This window comes from Protopterus annectens, chromosome 9.part0, assembly GCF_019279795.1.
Source record: "Protopterus annectens isolate FY-2018-M chromosome 9.part0, PAN1.0, whole genome shotgun sequence".
NCBI classification, from domain to species: domain Eukaryota; kingdom Metazoa; phylum Chordata; order Ceratodontiformes; family Protopteridae; genus Protopterus; species Protopterus annectens.
In genome coordinates, this window is record NC_056743.1 from 375,463,414 (window position 1) to 375,484,452 (window position 21,039).

General features: G+C 40.6%; 1 protein-coding gene across 1 annotated transcript in view; it reads right to left on the reverse strand.

The window, feature by feature from the left end:
• LZTS1 (leucine zipper tumor suppressor 1) overlaps nt 1–21,039 on the reverse strand; it is a 493,920-nt gene that overhangs the window by 409,442 nt on the left and 63,439 nt on the right. The window contains exon 2 of the mRNA XM_044082920.1: nt 14,677–15,150. Within this exon, the coding sequence (XP_043938855.1) occupies nt 14,677–15,018 (342 nt within the window). The 5' untranslated portion in view covers nt 15,019–15,150. The remainder of the gene's footprint in view (nt 1–14,676; nt 15,151–21,039) is intronic.

Sequence of the window (21,039 nt, forward strand, 5' to 3'; positions counted from 1 at the left end):
TTCTATTTAGATCTTGTAGAAATGCCATAGGCAAAGGTATCTTACTGGCTCATCTAGAATACGCTCTCCCTCTAGCTGCTGCACCCTCTAAAAGAAATGCATCCACCATTTAATCCATCTCAGGCAACTTATGCAAATTCATCAGTTACTCCCCAAGAAATGAACACCACTGCAAAACTATTAAAAAAGATAATGTGCTGGCCTTCTCACCTCCCAACTATTTAAACTTTTCAAAAGTGACACCTTCCCACCAGTAGTTTCTAGACTTTTCAGAGATGCACCAACATACAACCTCAAAAATCATAACCACTGAGGTCCTTTCCACCCCCCCACTCCAAAAACTAGGCTTCACAGCACAGACCATGTTTTCCAAGTCCAATTTTTGGTCCTAGTCTATGGGAATCTCTCCCTTCTTTTCTTAATGATTATTTCACGTTCTCCATTTTCCAATCAGAAATAAAAGCACATTTCAAGACTGTTTTAAAATGCACCTGCTGTCCCTCTGGTCATATAACTGAACCTCTCTCTGTCCTTCTTCCCTCTACATGCTTTGCTCCGACTGTATTTTTCACTGTGATTCTTATAGCATGCCAGCCCTGATTTACACTCTGTACGTAATGCATGTATATATTGTGTTTTGGCAGTCAGTCTGTATAAAAATGGTATGTATCAATAGATACTTTTATACCCTCAAACCAACTATGATACTCACTTTCTATATAACATGTGTATATACTGCATTTTGTCACTCACTCTGAAAGACGCCCAATGGGAAGACTGCTCTACCTTGGTTAACAAATTCAAACTAAATAAATTAATAAATAAATAAAAAATCCACATAGGTGGAAATTCCATAGAGCTCTTTTTTCTCCCCTCTCTAAAATTCTCAAGCACTGTGTTTATAAACAAATCTTGGCTGATCTCACTCAAGAAAACCTGATCACCCCTACCTAGCATGGCTTCTGCCCCCACCACAGCAGCATTACTGCACTTATTTCCTTAACTCTGCATTTCTCTAACCAGAGACAATAATAAACTAGTGTCCTTTCTCTTCATAGACATCTCCAAAGCCTTTGATACTGTCTCTCACTCCATCCTCCTGTCCAAACTTTCTCAACTCAACCTCTCGCCAGTAACAATCTCCTGGTTTAACAGCTACCTCAAAGACAGATAGCAATCCGTCATCTGACTCTCTGCTCTACCTCCCTTTCTCCCCATTAAAAATGAGGATCCCACACGGCTCAGTTCTAGGCCCCCTTCTCTTTAACATCTTTACTAATCAACTTCACACATTCTGTCATCACTCATCCCTCATACAATATGCAGATGACTCCACAATCATCTCTACTGCTTACTACCCCTCTGACCTCCTCACCCTAACACAAACATCATTCAGTGTCACTGAAAAATGTCTTACTAACAACCAACTGATGCTTAACCCTAAAAAGATGAAACTTCTTCTCTTCCTCCCTATATCTGTCCATCAGCTTAAATCTTCATTCACCATCTCTTCTCATTACAACACTACTATCATGGCTGAAACCCACACTAAGCTCCTTGGAGCAATCATATATGACCAACTTAAGTTTAACCTGCATGTACATCACTGTATCAAGAAAATCCATGAAAAGCTTGGCCTACTGTATAGAAACAAAAGGTTCCTTACACCCAACTCCAGAGTCTCACTTGCCCAAGCTTATCTTCTACAGCTCACAAATCCTAACTAACTTACAGTCCTCACTACTTTCCAAACTCAAAACCACCTACAACAAAGTAGCTAGATTTGCAACTAATTTGCCTTCAAAATCACACCACTGTCATGTCTCCAAGAACTCAGCTGGCTAGAGTTTCCTAACCAACTCTTACTTATTCAACCTCTCTTCATCCATTCTATCCTGAACAAGTCATCCTTCTGCCCTAACATATCCTCACATGTCTCCTTCTATAACCCCCCCCACGATCCCTCAGAAGCTCAGACTTACAGATTTAGAAACCTAAGAAAATCTATTGGACAAAAACTCTACAGCTACTTTCCCACTCTTTCATGGAACAAGCTTCCCATGACCCTCTGAAACACTACCCATGTCCATGAATTGAAGAAAACTCATAAAAATTATCTAAACAGCACCTGGATCTGTCACTGCAAACATCCCACTTGAACCCGTTCCTTTCTCATCTATTACCTCCTCCTTGGTTTACTTTCCTTCCTGTTCCTCCCTTTTCTCTACTTATCGTATTCTAACTAACCTCCTTAGTAAGACAATGACAGTCACCTACTACTCTGCATGCTCCTTCACTTACTAGTTCTAGAAACATGCTACCTCTAACTAACCTCCTTAGTAAGACAATGACAGTCACCTACTACTCTGCATGCTCCTTCACTTACTAGTTCTAGAAACATGCTACCTCTAACTAACCTCCTTAGTAAGACAATGACAGTCACCTACTACTCTGCATGCTCCTTCACTTACTAGTTCTAGAAACATGCTACCTCTAACTAACCTCCTTAGTAAGACAATGACAGTCACCTACTACTCTGCATGCTCCTTCACTTACTAGTTCTAGAAACATGCTACCTCTAACTAACCTCCTTAGTATGACAATGACAGTCACCTACTAGTCTGCATGCTCCTTCACTTAACTAGTTTTGGAAACATAGGTTCATAGGTTCATAGGCATGTACTAGGCTAATGGCCCTGGAGCCTTTACAAGCATAGCCCATAGGATTACCCTGGCATCGTGCCACCCAATGTTAGTTCCCAGTGCCTCTGTCAAGTAGAACCAAGGGAGTGATCCCTGGGGTGAATTTCCTATTTCTCATCAACTCATCAAGATTTCTCTTGAAGAGGGCCAGTGAGGTGCTCTGTTTGACATGTATGGGAAGTCTATTCCATGGCATGGGCAGTCTCTGGGTTATGAACCTGTCCATCCAGCACATTCTGTTGATTGTGCTAATGAGGTTGAGGTCTCTGGAGTGTGTGGTGCACAGGGAATGGGATTTCTTTAGCTGTAACATTTCCAACAGAGTTGGGTCAGACATGGCTTTGTAAGTCAAGCAGAGTTCGCCTCTAAGTAGGCGATATGAGACAGAGAATAGTTGGAGTTTTTTGAGTCTGTCCATATAGGACAAGTGTTTAAGGCCTAGGATCCTCTTTGTGAGGTACTTTTCTGGCCTCTCCAGTTGTTGCAGGTGTCTAGTGAAGAACATGCCAAATGGAGCATTGTACTCAATGACTGGCCTAATGAGGGAAGAGTAGAGGGAGACAATGACCTCTTTGTTCCTGGATGCAAAACCCTTAGTAATGAGATTTGCCACATAGAAGGACTTTCTGACCACAGTGGCAATGTGGTGGTCAAAAGAGAGGCTGCTGTCAACCTGTGATCCCAGATCTCTTATAACACCTTCTGTGTTCAGTGGACTACCATCGATGTGGTAATTCATGGGAACTGTTTTTCTTTCCCAAAGGGGATGACACATTTTTTGGCATTGAGCTTAAGGCCATGGTTCTGACACCAGTCTTTGGTCTCAGTGAGGCCTTTTTGTAGGATGTCAACATCACTTGGGGAGTTAATAATAACTCCCAACTTGCAATCATCTGCGAACTTTGTCAGCCAGAGACCCTTCTTGTTGGCCTGGACTTCAGAGAAGTAGATAACAAACAGACCCTGTGGGAATCCACTCATTACTAGTCGTCAGTCTGACTTGGCGTCAGCTACTTTCACACTGTGGGTTCTATCTGTGAGCCAGTTTGAAATCCACCTAGTGATATAGGAGTTGATGCCTAGCTTAGTGAATTTTTCTAAGATTCCTGAGTGGGGAATGGTATCAAAGGCCTTGGCCAGATCAAGGTAGGCTGTATGAACCACCTTGCCTTCATCCACAGCTCTGGTGACTGACTTAAAGAAGTCGACCAAGTTGAGCAGACATGATCTACCCTTCACAAAATCAAACTCTGTGGGATCCAGAGTTTGGAGATTCCCTATATCCTTGTTTATTAGGTTCCATGGCTTAGCATATCAGACTTGCCAGGCTAATGGGGCGAGTCTGTAGTCACGCCTCCTTTGTGGAGAGGGATGACTGTAGCAGTGCACCATTCAGTAGGGACAAAGCCTGAGGTGGGGCTGTGATTGAACAGGGCACACAGATGAGGTGTTAGTTCACTCTGTGGTTCATGTAGAACACAGCCAGGGATATTGTCAGGTCCCATAGAAGCTGTATTCTTGGCCTTGGGCAGTGCTGTTTTAACCTGTGCAGCAGTAATACTGGGTGCCTGGCAATCTACCTGTATTGTGATTGGTCCTTGGGGAGGGGGGGTAAAGTTGGCACTGACTCTGTTGGCCATTATATTGGCAATATCTGTTGACTCGATATAGGAGGGTGCAGTAGCTCAGAGCAAATCTGGGCATTGCTGTGGAGATTCTTTACATAACTATAGAAGGCCTTGTGGTTGACTTTACTATCTGCTGCAATTCTTTTTTCATAGCTAACTTTAGAGGATTTGATGAGGGATCTCAACTTTTTGTTGAGGCTGATAAGGGAGTTTTTTCCAGTCTTGAGGCTTTACCTTATTCTGCATCAGTTTACTCTTTCTGTTGGTTCTATTGGGTATGGTGAGATCCATGCACTTGTGTATGTATTCGTACAGTGCATTGGTGTATGATTCGGCAGTCATGCAACTATTCTCCATTTGCATGGGTGCCATGAAGTTAGCCAGCTCTTTTTTTAGTAGCCCAAAGTTAGCTTTGGAGAAGTTTTTCATGGTGGTTACCTTTGCGGTGGGGGGGGGGGGGGTGGATTTTCAAGGTGATTAGTTTGTGGTCGGATCTAATCAGGGAGGAGTTGACTACTAGTGTAGAGCAATGGTCGCTCATGTTAGTAATGATCAGGTCAAAGATGTTGCTACCTCTAGTGGGGGTAAGAATGAGCTGGTCCAGGGCATTAGAATTAATGAATTCCAGGAAACATTGGGCAAGTGTATTGGTACATGAGTAGTTTTCCCAGTTAATGGAGGGGTAGCTGAAGTCGCCCAGTATGAGAGTGTTAGGCTGGACCCTAGTATTATCCAGTGTGCTTCAGAAAGTGGAGTGTGAGTCTTAGGACATGGTTGGGGACCTATAGCAGGCTATGACCTGAATCACAGTCTTACCCAATGTTAGCTGCACCTGAAGTATCTGATGCATTATGTTGGGCTACCAGTCTGGAGGTGTGTGCATCATTTATGAATATGGAAACTCCACCACCTTTGGAGCTTCGATCCAAATTCTGGGGCCAAAAGGTGTGGAATGAGTTATAGCCTGGTAGTGCAGGGGTGCTTTCTGCTGCCTTGAACCAGATTTCTTTTACAGCACAAATGTCGATGTTCTCCATTTTAAGGAGTGCTTCGAGGAAGTGCATTTTGAGATTTTAGACTTCTAGTGTTGAGCAACATGACCCTCAGATTGCATTTGTTTGTAGCTGTTACGGTGGTAATTTGGTCTTTGGAACACCGCCTAAAAAAGGCACTATATGGGTGGCAAGAGTCTTGGCCAGTATCTGGAAGCCCAGGGATGACAAATGCAGGCCATCTCTGGCAAACTATCGAGGTCTGTCAATCATGTCATCTCAGGCAGACAGATACTGGATCCCCTTAGAATGACACCCGAAACTTAGCCAATTGTTGAAATCAGTCATTTTCTGCTTGTACTGTGCTATCATTCTGTGTGATGGTAGGATGCTACTGAGGGCTAGGGTCATACCCGCCTGGGCTACATAATCCGAGAGCTCCTCCATGTCTCTTTTCATGTAGTCCAGGGAGGTACATCTCAGGTCATTCACACCCACATGTACAATGACAGAGTCATATTTATACCTGTTGTTGAGGGACCTAAGTGCATGCTACCTGTATCCTACTTGCCATTAGCTTTTTATATAAATGATCTACACCCACTGTAGCTTATAAAACCAACTGTGCTGAATTGTACAGCTGTCCACTGATGACAATCCTTATGTGTTTTGTTTTGCCAGTATTTTTGTTGCTACAGGCTTCATTACTTACTACTTAGTCTAAATGTCTCTTTTGCTGATTCTCTTAATTGAACTGTAACAGATGATTTGCTGAACTATTTTACAGTACATATTTTATTGTATTTCACTACAGTCCTGTAGTTTGTTGTACTCGGGAGCTTTTCTCCCCAGGCCTCTACTGAAAAAGGGCACTAGCTCAGTCAGACTATCCTGGTTTTCACTTTATTCTCTGCCTTTTGTTTAGCAATTGCATCTGGCCACAATTTACACACATACAAAACACACATTTTACACACACACACACACACACACACACACACACACATATATATATATATATATATATATATATAATATAATGTGTGTATGTGTGTATATTTATCTATCTATATCTATCTATCTATATATATATATATATATATATATATATATATATATATATATATATGGATGTAGTGCTTATGACTAAATACACACAATGCTGACTTGCAAAATGATGTAAAAATATTAAATACCAATGTCAAGATACCATAACACATGTGCTAAGAAATGGCCTTGTTGCATGTGAAATTTGCAACTAAAAAACAAAAATATTTTTTTGCAGGGGGACAAGCCCCCTTGCACCCCTCACACATTACTTTATTATTGAATCACACAAACACAGGATAACGGCATATCTCCCAATTCCAGGAATTGTGCAGTCTTGCACACCTGTCAATCAGTTGTTTAGTCACTCATATGCAGTTGACTAAACTCCACTTTACTACCTTTGTTTTATGGAGCTTACTTCCAGGCCAATGCACAGAGGACAGTTTTGCAGTGCAACTTTCTGCATGCCTAAAATGCATTAGTAAATTTCCACTGCATTTGTATTAAGTGTTGCGCACACTAAGAAAATCACTTGTTGAAAAGAACCTGACAGACTGAGGTTTACCTGATTCTCTCCAGGCTTACCACTTTCTACTGAACAGTTTACAGCAGGCATGTGAGGTGGTTACTCTCATATTGTCTGTGTGTAGGTACGAACAAGCCTACTGCTGTATTTGCATTCGAAGCAGCTACTTTGAGTGCATTCTTAAAGAAAGGCAAATTCCAGTGCGCTACGTCACTCATGAAAGTCCTCGTTAAATGATGACCTGCAGCAAGTTTTATACTCACAACTCTTAAATACCACTGATTTTATAGATCACCCATGGTTTTGCCTTGTATATTTCTTGCCTCTCATAAAATGTTTAACTTTTTTTGGTAAGTCACTGAGGATTATAGTCAATCAATAAAGCCAGACATTACAGAGTTATATGTCTTATTGATCAGAAAGTGCATGTTATTGAAAAACATTTTCTAAAAACGAAGTCATTTAGAATAATAATTACATTGTCCCTGATTTGGGGCCTTTGTTTCAGCTTATTTTTTTGCCATTATCCCTGACTCCTGTGTAAAGACGTTTAGTGCTGTGCAAGGTTCCATTATGTGTGGTTGACATTTGAAATTTCTGCCTCTGTGAGGCAGTATTGTAGTTTGAAATGTGCAGAGACTATGCTGCAATTTTCTTTGTATAGAAAATTACACTTTTTATTCAGTGATTCAAAAAAGCTGTTTCAGATCTTCAGTCTATTTAGAATTCAGTCTAATTAGAAGGAAAAGCTGCCTGCTGGTTTCCAACTAGCCTCTTTCCATAGTAAGATTTAACTGCTCAGCTGTGTTTCAAGTAATCCTGACAGAATGTAATTCTCAAAAGACATGAAAGCTGCTAGATATGCCAAAGCTGGTGATGAAACTGAATATTTTTAGTGCTATTTTTTATTTTACATTTTTAAAGCCAAGATCATTCCAGGGTACTACATTAAACTACATGATAGAAGTTCCTGATTTATTTGAGTTTTTACTGCTGTAATGCTGTGATCCAGTGAGGACCCATTTAATCACAGCTTGAGATCCAAAAGGAGCTTCCTAAATTTTAGCAGATATGAAGATATTTGTATTAATTTTCCAGTACTAGTGCATCATTGGTGTGTACTTTGGGTGGGAGGGATTGGGAGATGCTGAACAGTGTGCAGCCCTTCAGGTGAGTTGTTAAACCGTGGCCCCACCTGCTTCAGTTGGTGTTGGCTCAGGTGGATGTAAAAGCTTCCAAGACACTTATCAAAAAATAGTACAGGAAGATCCCTGGTGCCCTGGCCATTTTTCCCCTAGACAGTATGAATGCCACCTCAGGTCTCACCATAAAATAGGATATTGTCATAGTGGGACTAACCCTGTCAATAAACAGTAATTAAGAGTAAATAAACAAAAAACAAATAAGTAAACGGAGATTTAAGCACAGATAACATTAGGTACATAATCCACATATCTAGAAATCATAAATCTAGAAAATTCTGTTTGAAGCATTTACATGATCCTGTGTGAGAATGGAGATGTTAAACTGTGGTTATAGGTTTCAACAAAGTGGAGATATGACGAAAGAGAAAAATATCACAAAATAATTGGACTGAAGAAATATGCTGATCAAATTATGTGCCATTTGTGAAGCAGTAACAAACTTCAGTAATCAGCAAGCAAGGTTAAACAGGTATCAACACTTCTGTTTTCTTCAAAGAAAATAGCTGAAGATGTTAGCTCTTAAAGTGAGATATATAATGAAATATATATTTTTTCATTTTCTGGGTGCAGTAGTCTTTTAAGTTTTGAGCCTTGTGGAAGCATTTAGCAAAAACACAGGATACTAGAAAGGCGAATTCAACAGACTGATGTCAAGTGAGATAAGAAATATATATTTTTTCATTTTCTGGGTGCAGTAGTTTTTTAAGTTTTGAGCCTTTTGGAAGCATTTAGCAAAAAAACAGGATACTAGAAAGGCGAATTCACCAGACTTATGTCTGATCAATTCTTGCCAAGCTTAGTAGCCATAAGGACTCTAATGTATACAGATTGAATATCCAACTGCATTTGAATCCACAAACCCATTTACTTATATTGACTTGCATTGCAGCTTCTTGAATGTTTCCTTATTGGAGAAGCAGAATTAAAAGGCTTAATGCAGTGTTTACTTTTCAGCTAGCAATGCTCTGTCCCATTTACAAAGCCGAACAGATCAGATTACAGTATATAGTATGCTGTCAGTCATAATTCTAGGTGAATAATGATAGGCACGACTTAATTTGCATGAAACTGCATCGTGTGGTTGCCATTTTGAGTAGGCATAGTGAGTGGTAAGAAATATACTTCAATGAGTTTGAGGCTGCTGTAGTAATTTTCTGTATGTATAGTAAGCTAAGTAGTCCATGCTTTGATGGCTTAGTGGTTAACTACTATGACTGTAGTGTATAGGGTCCTGGGCTTGAGCCTTGCAGAAGCTGTTTCTTTTTGACTGGGAGGGTGGCCTAAAAGTTAAGGTGTTTGCCTTACAAACACAAGGTGCAGAGTTTGAGCCTCACAAAGGCTAATTGGCTAGACTTAAAATGGCTCGCAAGGACAGTTAGCCATCTAACCATTAGCCATTAACTAATCTATGAACCTATGATCTGTTTTAAGTATGATGCCACTAACTGGAAAGAAAAGCTTACTGCTGTGTCGATACCACATACAACCTTGTTAGAGTGAAGCTGCATTGACTGTTTATGAAGAAATGATGACAGAATGTAGTTTTCAAAATGCAGAAAATGTATCAAGATGTGAATCCCAACCAGAAAAAAGAGGTGATATCAGTCATTCACTGACTCCCATCCTTCTGGGACTGGGCCACCCAATGACTAGGGTAATGATGAAACTGGGCATCTAAGCCACAGTCAGGCCTTTATTCCTGTGACCTATTTTTCCTTCTTAGTCCTCTAAGACTTCTTAGTTTAAAACTTTTACCCTTTGCAGGTTTGCTTTTACTCTTTTCAGTGAAGACAGGCAAGAACCATTCATACCACTGACATGTTGATCTTGGGATCAAGGCATTTTGCCAATTTGATTCAGCCTATAGTCTAATGAAATGGCATCTTCTTTGCTTGCTGAGGAGCACCATTAGCTTTTGAGTCCAATTTATTTCTGTCAGAGTGCAGTTTTACTGCGACAGTATAAGGACAAAATGACTGACTTCAACAATTGGCTAAGTTTCTGGTGTCATTCAAAGGGGATCCAGTATTTGTCTGCCTGGAATGAAATGATCGACAGACCATAATGCTTTGCCAGAGATGGTCTGCACCTGTCGCTCCAGGGATTCAGGTTACAGGCTAAGGCTCTTGCCACCCCTATAGTGCCTTTTTTAGGCAAAGCTCAAAGGACAAAACCACCACTGTAACAGAAATAAGCATGCAAACTCTGAAGGTAATGCTACTCAATGCTAGAAGTCTAAACCTCAAAATGCACTCTCTCGAGGCACTTCTAAAAATGGAAAACATCGATATCTGTGCAGTAACTGAGACCTGGTTCAAGGCTCCAGAGAGCACACCTGCAATACCAGGCTACAACTTTTACCACACTTTTCGGCCACCAAACCAGAACCGAAACACTAAAGGCGAAGGAGTGTCCATATTCACCAAGGATATTCACACCTCCAGGCTAGTTGCCCAACACAATGAATCTGAAATTCTACAAGTACAGCTAATACTAGGTAAGACTGCAATCGAAATTGTAGTTTTCTACAGATCCCCCACCATACCCCAAGATTCTCACTGCACCTTTCTAAACATACTGGAAAATATTAAGATACAACCAAACACCCTAATACTGGGTGATTTCAACTACCCTGCCATTAACTGGGAAAACTATTCAGGCACCAACACCTTAGCCCAACAGTTCTTGGAATTCATAATCCATAGCCCTACCAGGGGCTCAAATATCCTAGACCTGGTCATTACCAACATGGGAGAGTGATGCTCCATGCCAGTGGTCACCCTCTCATTGGTCAGGTCTGACCATAAGCTAATCACCCTTGACGTCCACATCCCACCCCCACCCCCCAGTAGGGAAACCTCCATAAAAAACTTCTCCAAAGCTAACTTCATGCTACTCAAGTCAGAAGTGGCAAACTTCATGACACCCATGCAGACGGGAACTGAAAGTTTGACTGCTGAATCCTACACTAAGGCACTGTACGAGCACATCCACTCATGCATGAATTGAGCCATTCCAAATAGAACCAAGATGCTCTCCTCCAAAAAAAAGAAGTCAATCTGGTGGTCCCCTGTCATAAACAAACTATACAACAGAAGAAAGAAACTGTTGAAGAAAAGAGGAAAATCCCAGGATGCAAAATACTCCCTTACTAGCCTCAGTAAGAAGCTGAGATCCCTCACAAAATCCTCCAAAGCTAGTTACAAAAATATAATTTCCAAAGATTCCAAGGACAACCACAAGGCATTCTATAGTTATGTCAATAATCTAAATGGCAATGTTCAGATCTGTTCTGAGCTACAACAGAATGGCATTAAATATACTGATCCCAAGGATATTGCCAATATCCTGGCAGATCGAGTCAGTGCCAACTTCACCCTCCTCTCAACCCCTAAAGGGCCCAGCTCAGTACCGAAAGATTGCCAAATTCCAGTAATCATGGCCACACAGGTAAAAAACGCACTCTCCAAAGCTAAGAATACAGCATCCATGGGACCAGACGACATCCCAGGCTGTGTACTGCATGAACTACAAAATGAACTGGCCCCTCACCTAAGTGTAATGTTTAATCAAAGCCTCACCTCAGGATTCGTGCCCAATGAGTGGCGCACAGCTACAGTTATCCCACTCCACCTTGGATCCCGGGGACTATCAGTCTGATGAGCCTGATCTGCAAAGCCATGGAACATATTATCATGAAACTTATAAACAAAGACATTGGCAACCTTCAAACACTGGACCCCACCCAGTTTGGTTTTGTAAAGGGCCGATCTTATCTCCTCAACCTGATTGACTTCTTTGAATCAGTATCCAGAGCCGTGGATGAGGGCAAGGCAGTCCACAGAGCCTATCTGGACCTCGCCAAGGCCTTCAACACCACCCCCCACTCTGGAATCATCTATAAACTTACTAAGCTGGGCATTAATCCCTACTTCACTCGATGACTTGCCAACTGGCTTACTGACAGAACCCACACTGTAAAAGTAGCAGACTCAAATTCCAGCTCCAGACAAGTGACAAGTGGAGTACCTCAGGGTTCAGTCCTGGGACTGCTCTTGTTTGGCATCTACTTCTCTGAAGTATAGGCCAGCACTAAGGGACTCTGGCTAACAAAGTTTGCAGATGACTGCAAACTGGGAGCCATTATTGAATCCCCAAATTATGTGGGTATTCTACAAAAGGGCCTTACAGAAACAGATGCTTAGTGCCACAGCCATGGGCTCAAGCTCAGTGCCAGGAAATGTACAATTATCCCCTTTGGGAAAAACTATGTACCCTCGAATTACCACATAAGTGGCAGAACACTAAACACCAAAATTGTGATAAGGGACTTAGGGACACAAGTGGACAGTGGTCTCACCTTCGATAACCACATCGCCACAACAGTCAGGAAATCCTTCTATGTGGCATACCTCATCATTAAAGGATTTTCATCCAGAAAAAAGAAGGTCATTGTCCCACTGTACTCATCCCTCATTAGACCCATTATAGAGTACAATGCCCCATTTGGTATGTACCTCACAAGACATCTGCAAGAACTGGAAAGGCCACAGAAAATACCTCACTAAAAGAATCACAAGCCTAAAGCAGATGCCCTATGCTGACTGTCTAAAAAAACTCCAGCTATACTCTGTCGCATATCGCCTGCTTAGAGGCGATCTCTGCTTAACATGCAAGGCCATGTCAAACCCAGAGCTGTTGGACATGCTACACTTAAAGAAATCCCAATCCCTCAGAGCCACACACTCCAGGGATCTAAACCTGGTCATCACAATGAACAAAACATGCTGGAGTGATAGGTTCCTGACCCAGAGACTCCCCATACTCTGGAATAGACTGCCCATACATGTCAAGCTGAGCGCCTCTTTGGCCTCTTCAAAAAGAACCTTGACGATTGGATGGGAGATAGGAAATTCACCCCAGGGATCACTAGACAGGGGACCTGGGAAGTAATAGCCAGGGAATTGTTATGGCTAAGCTTGTATAGGCCATAGGGCCTATAGCCTAGTACCAGCCTATGAACCTATGATCGCCATCACCAGCTGACAATTGTAATGTCTTTTATATTGTTCTTGTCTGTTGACAAATCCATTAAGTTTCCCCATTCATGTCGGTTTATCATACATCATATCTAAGCTGATCCATAAAAGCTTTTAAGAGCTTGGCCTTTGTCTAGTCTCATTTGAGTGTGGCAAGTTAATTTTCTCATATAGCATGACTATGTCTACAAAAGGAGTACATATATAATTATAAATGTCACAACTTATTTATTCTGGTGTTTGGTCACCTGAAGAAACTCTGATTTTAGGTGTCCTTCTACCACATTACAGCAGAAGTACCTTTGCTGTATCATTTTTAACTTCCACAGATGTATGTGGTAATGTTTAACTCAAGTTCTACCCTTCACGTGGGTAGCCAAACTATTATCTGTGTTATGTGGTCTAAAAGCCATACTCATCATCTTCATCACTCTACATAAAATCCATCTTTCTCAAGGTCTCCATTATTATGCAAACACCAGCCTTGTCTTTATGTATTTCTGTCTTTAAGTTATTCATTCCATTGTTTAAGCTGTTCATATTTAATGCAGATTACTTGCTAACTGATTGTAATAAATGGGGTGGTGTACCTCAGTGAAGCTTTGACCTATACTGTATGGGGCCACTTAAAAGGTGCAGGTCATGGCAGAGAGATCATGCAAATGTGGTCCATTGCAAAAAGTAATGGCAATGCACTCCAGTATTTTTTGCCAAGAAAATCCCATGGACAAGGGGTAGAAGAAGTTGCTGAAACATCCACCAAGACATCCTTAAGATCCCTGCTAGGCAATGTTCACTTGATGAAAAAGTCTGGGGGAAGATAGTAGTAGCAGGTAAACCCAGAGATGGACAGGGCACTGAGACAATTGGCAAGGATGAAGCATCAAGGGGAAAAAAAATAAATAAAAAAGCAAATCCTAGGGAAAAGGGTAGTAGAGGCATGTTGAAATGAGACTGGATATGAAACCCACAGGTCTGAACGTGTACAGTGTAGTACTGGGGAGGAAGAGAAGAGACATACGGATGGTTCTAGATGGGCACAAGTCAGCGGTATGTCCATTGGCTGAGGTGCTCAGAGAAAGAAAAGTCCAGTATTGCAAATAATTATACACTATAGGAACTAAGAATAAAATAACTGAGTATATACCAGACTGAACTAGTTGTTTGCTTTTAGTTACTGGGAAATTCCTACTGGGTCATACAAGACCCCTTTTCAGAAGAAACCAAGGGATAAAATTATTGATGTTTGGAAACTACATTCATACATTGACTTTATAAATGTTCTTTTTAGTTACACTAACCAGACACTGTACTCCAACAACCCCACCCTTTATTTGTGACACCTTTCTTCATACTGATCAAATTTTTTAATTAAAAATGCTGTCATATAAGGAAATGTCATAGCAAAGTTTAAAGAATCCTATAAGGCACATGAATGGTTTTAAAAGCCTTTGAGCTTATCTGTTTGAGATATACCATAACTATTTTTAGCACTCTGACATTGTTTTCTTCTTTACAAAGATATTTTCTCACCTTGTCAAGCTGTGCAGGAAATTGCACTAACTGGGGAGTTGAACCGCTCAAGTCAATCATTGATGGCCTCCTTTCAGTCTGTTCCACACTAGAAACAACTGGAACATCTGTTCTGTTGGGAAGCCGAGCTTTTTGGCTCACTTTAATGTAAAAAAAGTCTTCATTTTTTCCTGACTTTGTCCTATTGCTTGAAGAATCCTGGGAGAATCCAAAACGTAGTAGCCCGTCAGAGTAGCGGTTGAGTTTTTTCAGGTGCGAACTCTTCCTGATTTTATATTCTGATGCTCTGCAATGCTTACTGTGAAAACTGTGCCCTGATAGAAGACTGCTGACGCTTCCCATGTTGCTCCGGTGTAAGTCACATGCAGTAAAAAAGGTGGAAAAATGCAGTCTTTTCTTACAATGCAGTGGGTACACCGTTGAAGAAGTCAGATTTGTTGTAACACGTGCATTTCTTTACTATGGCTTGTATGTCTAGAAAGAAGAACAGAACCAAAATAACGTTAGACTCGCAATAAATTTAACACTTAAAAGATCTATTCTGCAATAAAAATAATACTCAAAACTGCAGGCATTTCACCATTGTATCAGTCAAGCACAACATGCTTTAAAAAAAATGCTACACATTTTAATGTTAAGGCCAATTTTGATCAAAATGAGTTGAATGGAAACTAGCATTTAAGGGTCATGATTTAAATGTCCCTCCATATACAACAGAAATGAACAAAACTTTGGATGTTTTTACTTCTCTTTTATGACTTTGCTATGCCTAACATTCAGGGTTCACCGCATGTAGTCTATCATGCATTTACAGTTTTCTCTTAACATCAGTGGCTTGGCAACACGTTCGAAAACCACAGCTAGCAGCCATAGTAATCATGGATGGAGTTTTTGTTTGTAGTGATCTTACTTGCAAAGTGCAAGCAATGAATCATACTTTCTGTGCTACAACATATGTGTCTCATCACAAACACACAGACTGAAAGAAGGACATGCAGTAGAATATTGAAATTCACTATTTTCTCCATCATTTGCAGGTGCTTCTTCCTTTGTGTATGCATATTTACACATGCAAGTTATTTATTTGTGAAAATGATGGGGTTACCATTCTCGAAGAATGAATGTGTAAGAAAACACACCACTACATAGTAACAACTATCTTCATGTATTTCTTAATGATTTACTGTAAATGTATGCTTAAAGTAAATACACAACAAATGGTGCAGTATGGGATTGTCTAAGTGCAAGGACAGTTGAAGGCAAACTTCTCTGCTAGAGAAGAGCAACTATCTCTGCATGACGGAATCTTACTTTACAGTTCAAGAACAGTAATCCTAGATAATTTATATCCTAGGGTATAATACCCTAGGTGGACCTGTGTTGGGGGCAACAAAGATGAAGTTCATCACTGCAGTTTTGTGTGGTGGTCTGCTGTTGGCAGATGAACTGAGGAAGCACTCAGAAGCTGCAATGGATCTCAAATGATGCAGGATTCTATACTGACAACAGCCATACCTCCTACAGACCAGACTTCTACACAATGAAAAATGTATTTGCATTGACATTGTGAGGTGTTTGAGACTCTGTGCTCCTACTGACAGTAGATACAGTTGCAAAGGCCAGAGGTGAGCTGCATGGAGTCCGCAATCACAGCAAAGGTATTATCAGGGCATTTGTTATCAAGGCTACCCATTAAAATCTCGAAGTTTCGATTGCAGAATCCTGAGAAACAAAAACAAAAAAAATGGACAAAAAAACAAGAGAATAGTGAATATCAGTTATCCCACTTTTCCTTTAAACGTGTTTTTTTGCAGAGGGCCCCCCCCCCATACCCCTGAACTTAAACCAATTCCAAGATTACTATACCCCAGAGAAAAGGGCACATTCTGATAAATGATCTCTGACTTACTAAGTCTGGATTTCAAGTGACTCTATCTCCACATTTTGTAGCTCAGCAATATCAGGCCGGAGATTTGAAGTGATTGCCCATTATGAGTGCTAAGAACAATCTCTACAAGAAATGGCTGTCTGAATAAATTTTACCACTCAACCAAGCATGAACTGAATATAAAAATTGTGGAAAGATTTTAGAAAATTGCTTATGCTAAGCCCCTGTAATACAGGATGCATCCCAGCATCGAACCATAGAACCTCTTGCTGTGAGGCGACAATGCTACCACTGCACTGTCCAATTATTATTTGTCATTATTAGAAAATAAATTAAAATCAACTTTGCTTGTATTTATATATTGTCGCTTTCAAATAGGTAAAATTGCAGACTTGTTCATATAACTATGTTTGGGGGTCTATACATGTATAAGCTGGGTGCACAATTTGTGAAGCACAACTCTGTGATTAAAGACAGTAGTCAGAGACCTTCAACAAATACACAGTGGGTTTGAGTGTCTTGTCTTCTTGTTTTTACTAACTTCTGACATTGTCTGCATTATTTTCTCCATGTATTTGAAGTAACACCTTTCTTCTCCCATTATTTGTACTGCCTTTCAGCCTTTCTTTGTTTTTGTATTACCATGCTCCTATGTTTGAAGGTACGTCTTTGTTTACTTTAGTCTCTTTTTGCATTTGAATTGTCTTCTGCACATTTGCATTGCTTTCTTCCTTTGTTGTGTGTTGCCTTCTCCCATGTTTGCAAAATCTTTACATGAGTTCATAGTACCTTTCCCTGGCATCTCCATTATCTTCTTTCTGTGCTTGCTTTGAAATGTTTAATCTTTTTCTTTGATTGTTATTCCTTAAAACACTTCTTTAATACTACATTTCTACATCAGCCTTATACTTTTTGTGTGTTTTACTTCCAAATGTTTTTTCACTAAATTGTTCTTTTTCTCCTGTCTCCATTTCTCCCTCTTCTTCCTCTTCATTTTCTAAAATTGCAAATCTGTTCTCTTCCTGTTTATTAATAACCTCACTGTGAGCTGTGATTTCTTCACAAACTACCTCTTTAATTTTCACATTCTTCGGTATCCTGCCCAAACCACCTTCTCCTTCAACATCTTGTACTGTTTTCTACATCTTGTACTGTTTTCTACATATTGTACTGCTTTCTACATAGGTTCATAGGTTCATAGGTTCATAGGTTAGTACTAGGCTAACTGCTCTTGCGAGCCATTTTAAGCCTAGCCAATTCTCCCTTGTGAGATTCAAACCCTGCACCTTGTGTTTGTAAGGCAAACACCTTAACCATTAGGCCACCCTACATCTTGTACTGTTTTCTACATCTTGTACTGTTTTCTACATCTTGTACTGCTTTCTACATCTTGTACTGTTTTCTACATCTTGTACTGCTTTCTACATCTTGTACTGCTTTCTACATCTTGTACTGTTTTCTACATCTTGTACTGTTTTCTACATCTTGTACTGCTTTCTACATCTTGTACTGCTTTCTACATCTTGTACTGCTTTCTACATCTTGTACTGTTTTCTACATCTTGTACTGCTTTCTACATCTTGTACTGTTTTTTACATCTTGTACTGTTTTCTGCTGTTTGCCTTTCTTCATTGCTTTCCTCTTCATCTCCTCTTTTTTTTCTAATATAGAAGAGTCAGACCAGAAGTGTCTAAACTTTTCACATTTTCAACAAGCAGGCTTGCAGTTTTTACTATATGTCCCCTCTCTCACATAGGCTAAACCTTTCTTTGTGGCAGTTTTATTTTAAATGTTTTTCATATCCACAGAAACAACTTACTTTAGGTTAGCCCCAGTATCTAACAAGTGCTCTCTTGCCATTCACAATTATTGTGTCTAAAATATGTTGTATTTTCCCATCCTTAACATCCCTTGTTAACCACACTTTCTAATCCCCAGTCCATACATTTCTTTTATCACATAGTTAGATGTACATAGTGAACGAAAACAACAGTTTTAACTTGTGCTCATCCATATCTAAGGTTCTAAAGTGCAAATATATTTTCTTTCTAATTATAGACTCAAGCTCTGACAGTCTTTCCATGGTGCTACATTATTTCTTTTCAGTCTCATTCATACATACATTTTTCAGGCAAGTTAAATCTTCCAACTGTCATTTCAGAAAAAAATCATCTCCCAAATGAAGTAATGCTCTTATGTCATTAATGTCAAATCCTAGTGGCAAAATAATATTGTCCATAATGTCATACCTGTCCACACTGCTATTTTTTTGTGTGTTTTATTCTTACCACTAGTCATCTTCTCTGTGGCTGTTGACAACCTGCAGACCTTTGTCCCTCCCATATCCTTCTTTCATTCTGGATGCATCTGCGTAACAACTTATTTCTTGTAACAAAAAACCCTGTTCGCAAGGTACCTCTAGTGTTTGCCTTCACCAGCTGTTGCATCTGTTTCCAGCTTCTCAGTTACTTCTCTCCACTATGTCACTCTGTATTGCTTCCTCTCCTTCCTATGTCTCTGCCTGGTTTGTCAAATCACCTCCAGTCCTCCATCTACCAACTCTGTAGCAGTCATTTTATCACCTTTGCCTTCCTTCAGTTAATTTTCTCTTGCTCCTCTCTCCATCTCTGTTGTAGTCTCCTCCATCTTGGAATTTCCAGCACTGCAGTAGCAGCCCCCTGGCATCACCTTGCAGCACCAGATAGGGCTTCACTTTGTCCCCTCCAAAGAGTAAGAGAAGTTTCCTGGTGCCCTGGCCAAATTTCTCCTAGTCAGTATGAATACCACCTTGGGTCTCCCCTGCAAAGAGTCCATGGGCCTAGTGGGACTAACCTGGTCAACTAAGTGTGAATAAAAAATCGATTAAGGGGAATGAAGGATATGGAGTACATGGAAAGACTGAAGATACTGGACACATGAACCACGAAGGGCAGAAAGGAACAGTAGAAAAGGCTACACCATCAAAGAGCAGTCATATTGTCTAGGTCTATAAAGAGAGGTGGGGAAGCAGCTAGTGGTATGGTTACAAATGAAGTGGACAGAGATTTACAGCTGAAAATGAAGAGGACGGACATATAAGGTCACTGTCAAGAAATATTTCTTCCCAAAGAAGGTGTGGGTACACTAGAATGTACTGCAAAGGATGTTAACATATAACACTATATTTGGGTTTAAATACACATAAGATAGACAGAAGATAGACAAGAGAATAGTGACATCAAAGAGAAGTAGATAGGGAAGCTATGAAGGTAGATTTAAAGAAAAACTGGCATGTAGTATGAAGAATATGAAAAAAGGCATTAAATAAATATCAGGGGATCACAATAACCAAAAGATAGGTGACAGCAGGACAGAAAAGTGGAAATGTTTAGAATGTGGGAAATGGAGCCGAGGTAGAATTCAGCAATGCCAGACGCCTAGGTAGAATGATGGGAGAGATGGAAGCAGTCATGCTGGAGAGAAAGTCTGACAAGGTAGGAATAATACTAACATAAGCCAGCAACAGGAGAGGAGGGGGACATTGTGATACCAGCATACAGAGTGTTAGTGCATAGACAGGATAGGGAATAACAGTAACATTGGCCAGCAACAGGAGAGGAGGGGGGCATTGTGTTACCAGCATACATGGAATAACAGTACCATGGGCCAGCAACAACAGAGGAGGGGGACATTGTGGTACCAGCATACAGTGTGTTAATGCATAGACAGGATAGGGAATAACAGTAACATGGGCCAGCAACAGGAGAGGAGAGGGGACATTGTGATAGCAGCATACAGAGTGTTATTGCAGAGACAGGATAGGGAATAACAGTAACATGGGCCAGCAACAGGAGAGGTGGGGGGAGCATTGTGTTACCAGCATACATGGAATAACAGTAACATGGGCCAGCAACAACAGAGGAGGGGGACATTGTGGTACCAGCATACAGCGTGTTAATGCATAGACAGGATAGGGAATAACAGTAACATGGGCCAGCAACATGAGAGGAGGGGGGACATTGTGATACCAGCATACAGAGTGTTAATGCAGAGACAGGATAGGGAATAACAGTAACATGGGCCAGCAACAGGAGAGGAGGGGGGCATTGTTCTACCAGCATACATGGAATAACAGTAACATGGGCCAGCAACAACAGAGGAGGGGGACATTGTGGTACCAGCATACAGTGTGTTAATGCATAGACAGGATAGGCAAAGATAGGTGAGGGATGACAGTGTCTATATAGACTAAACTGAAGGGGAGGTAACAAATGACCAGGAAAAGGGAAAGATGAGGAAGATGGTGGAACAGATGCAACACAGAGAAGAAGAGGATGTAAAAGGAAAGCTAATACACATTTCCTAGCAATAATGCTGGTTGGTACAAGAGTTATTTGCAGGCTAATAACTGGAAGTGAAAAGGAGGATAAACTCAGGATGGAGATGGAGGAAGAGGGTCTTTATGATGAGTGGCCTTAATCTACTGGAAGCCTACT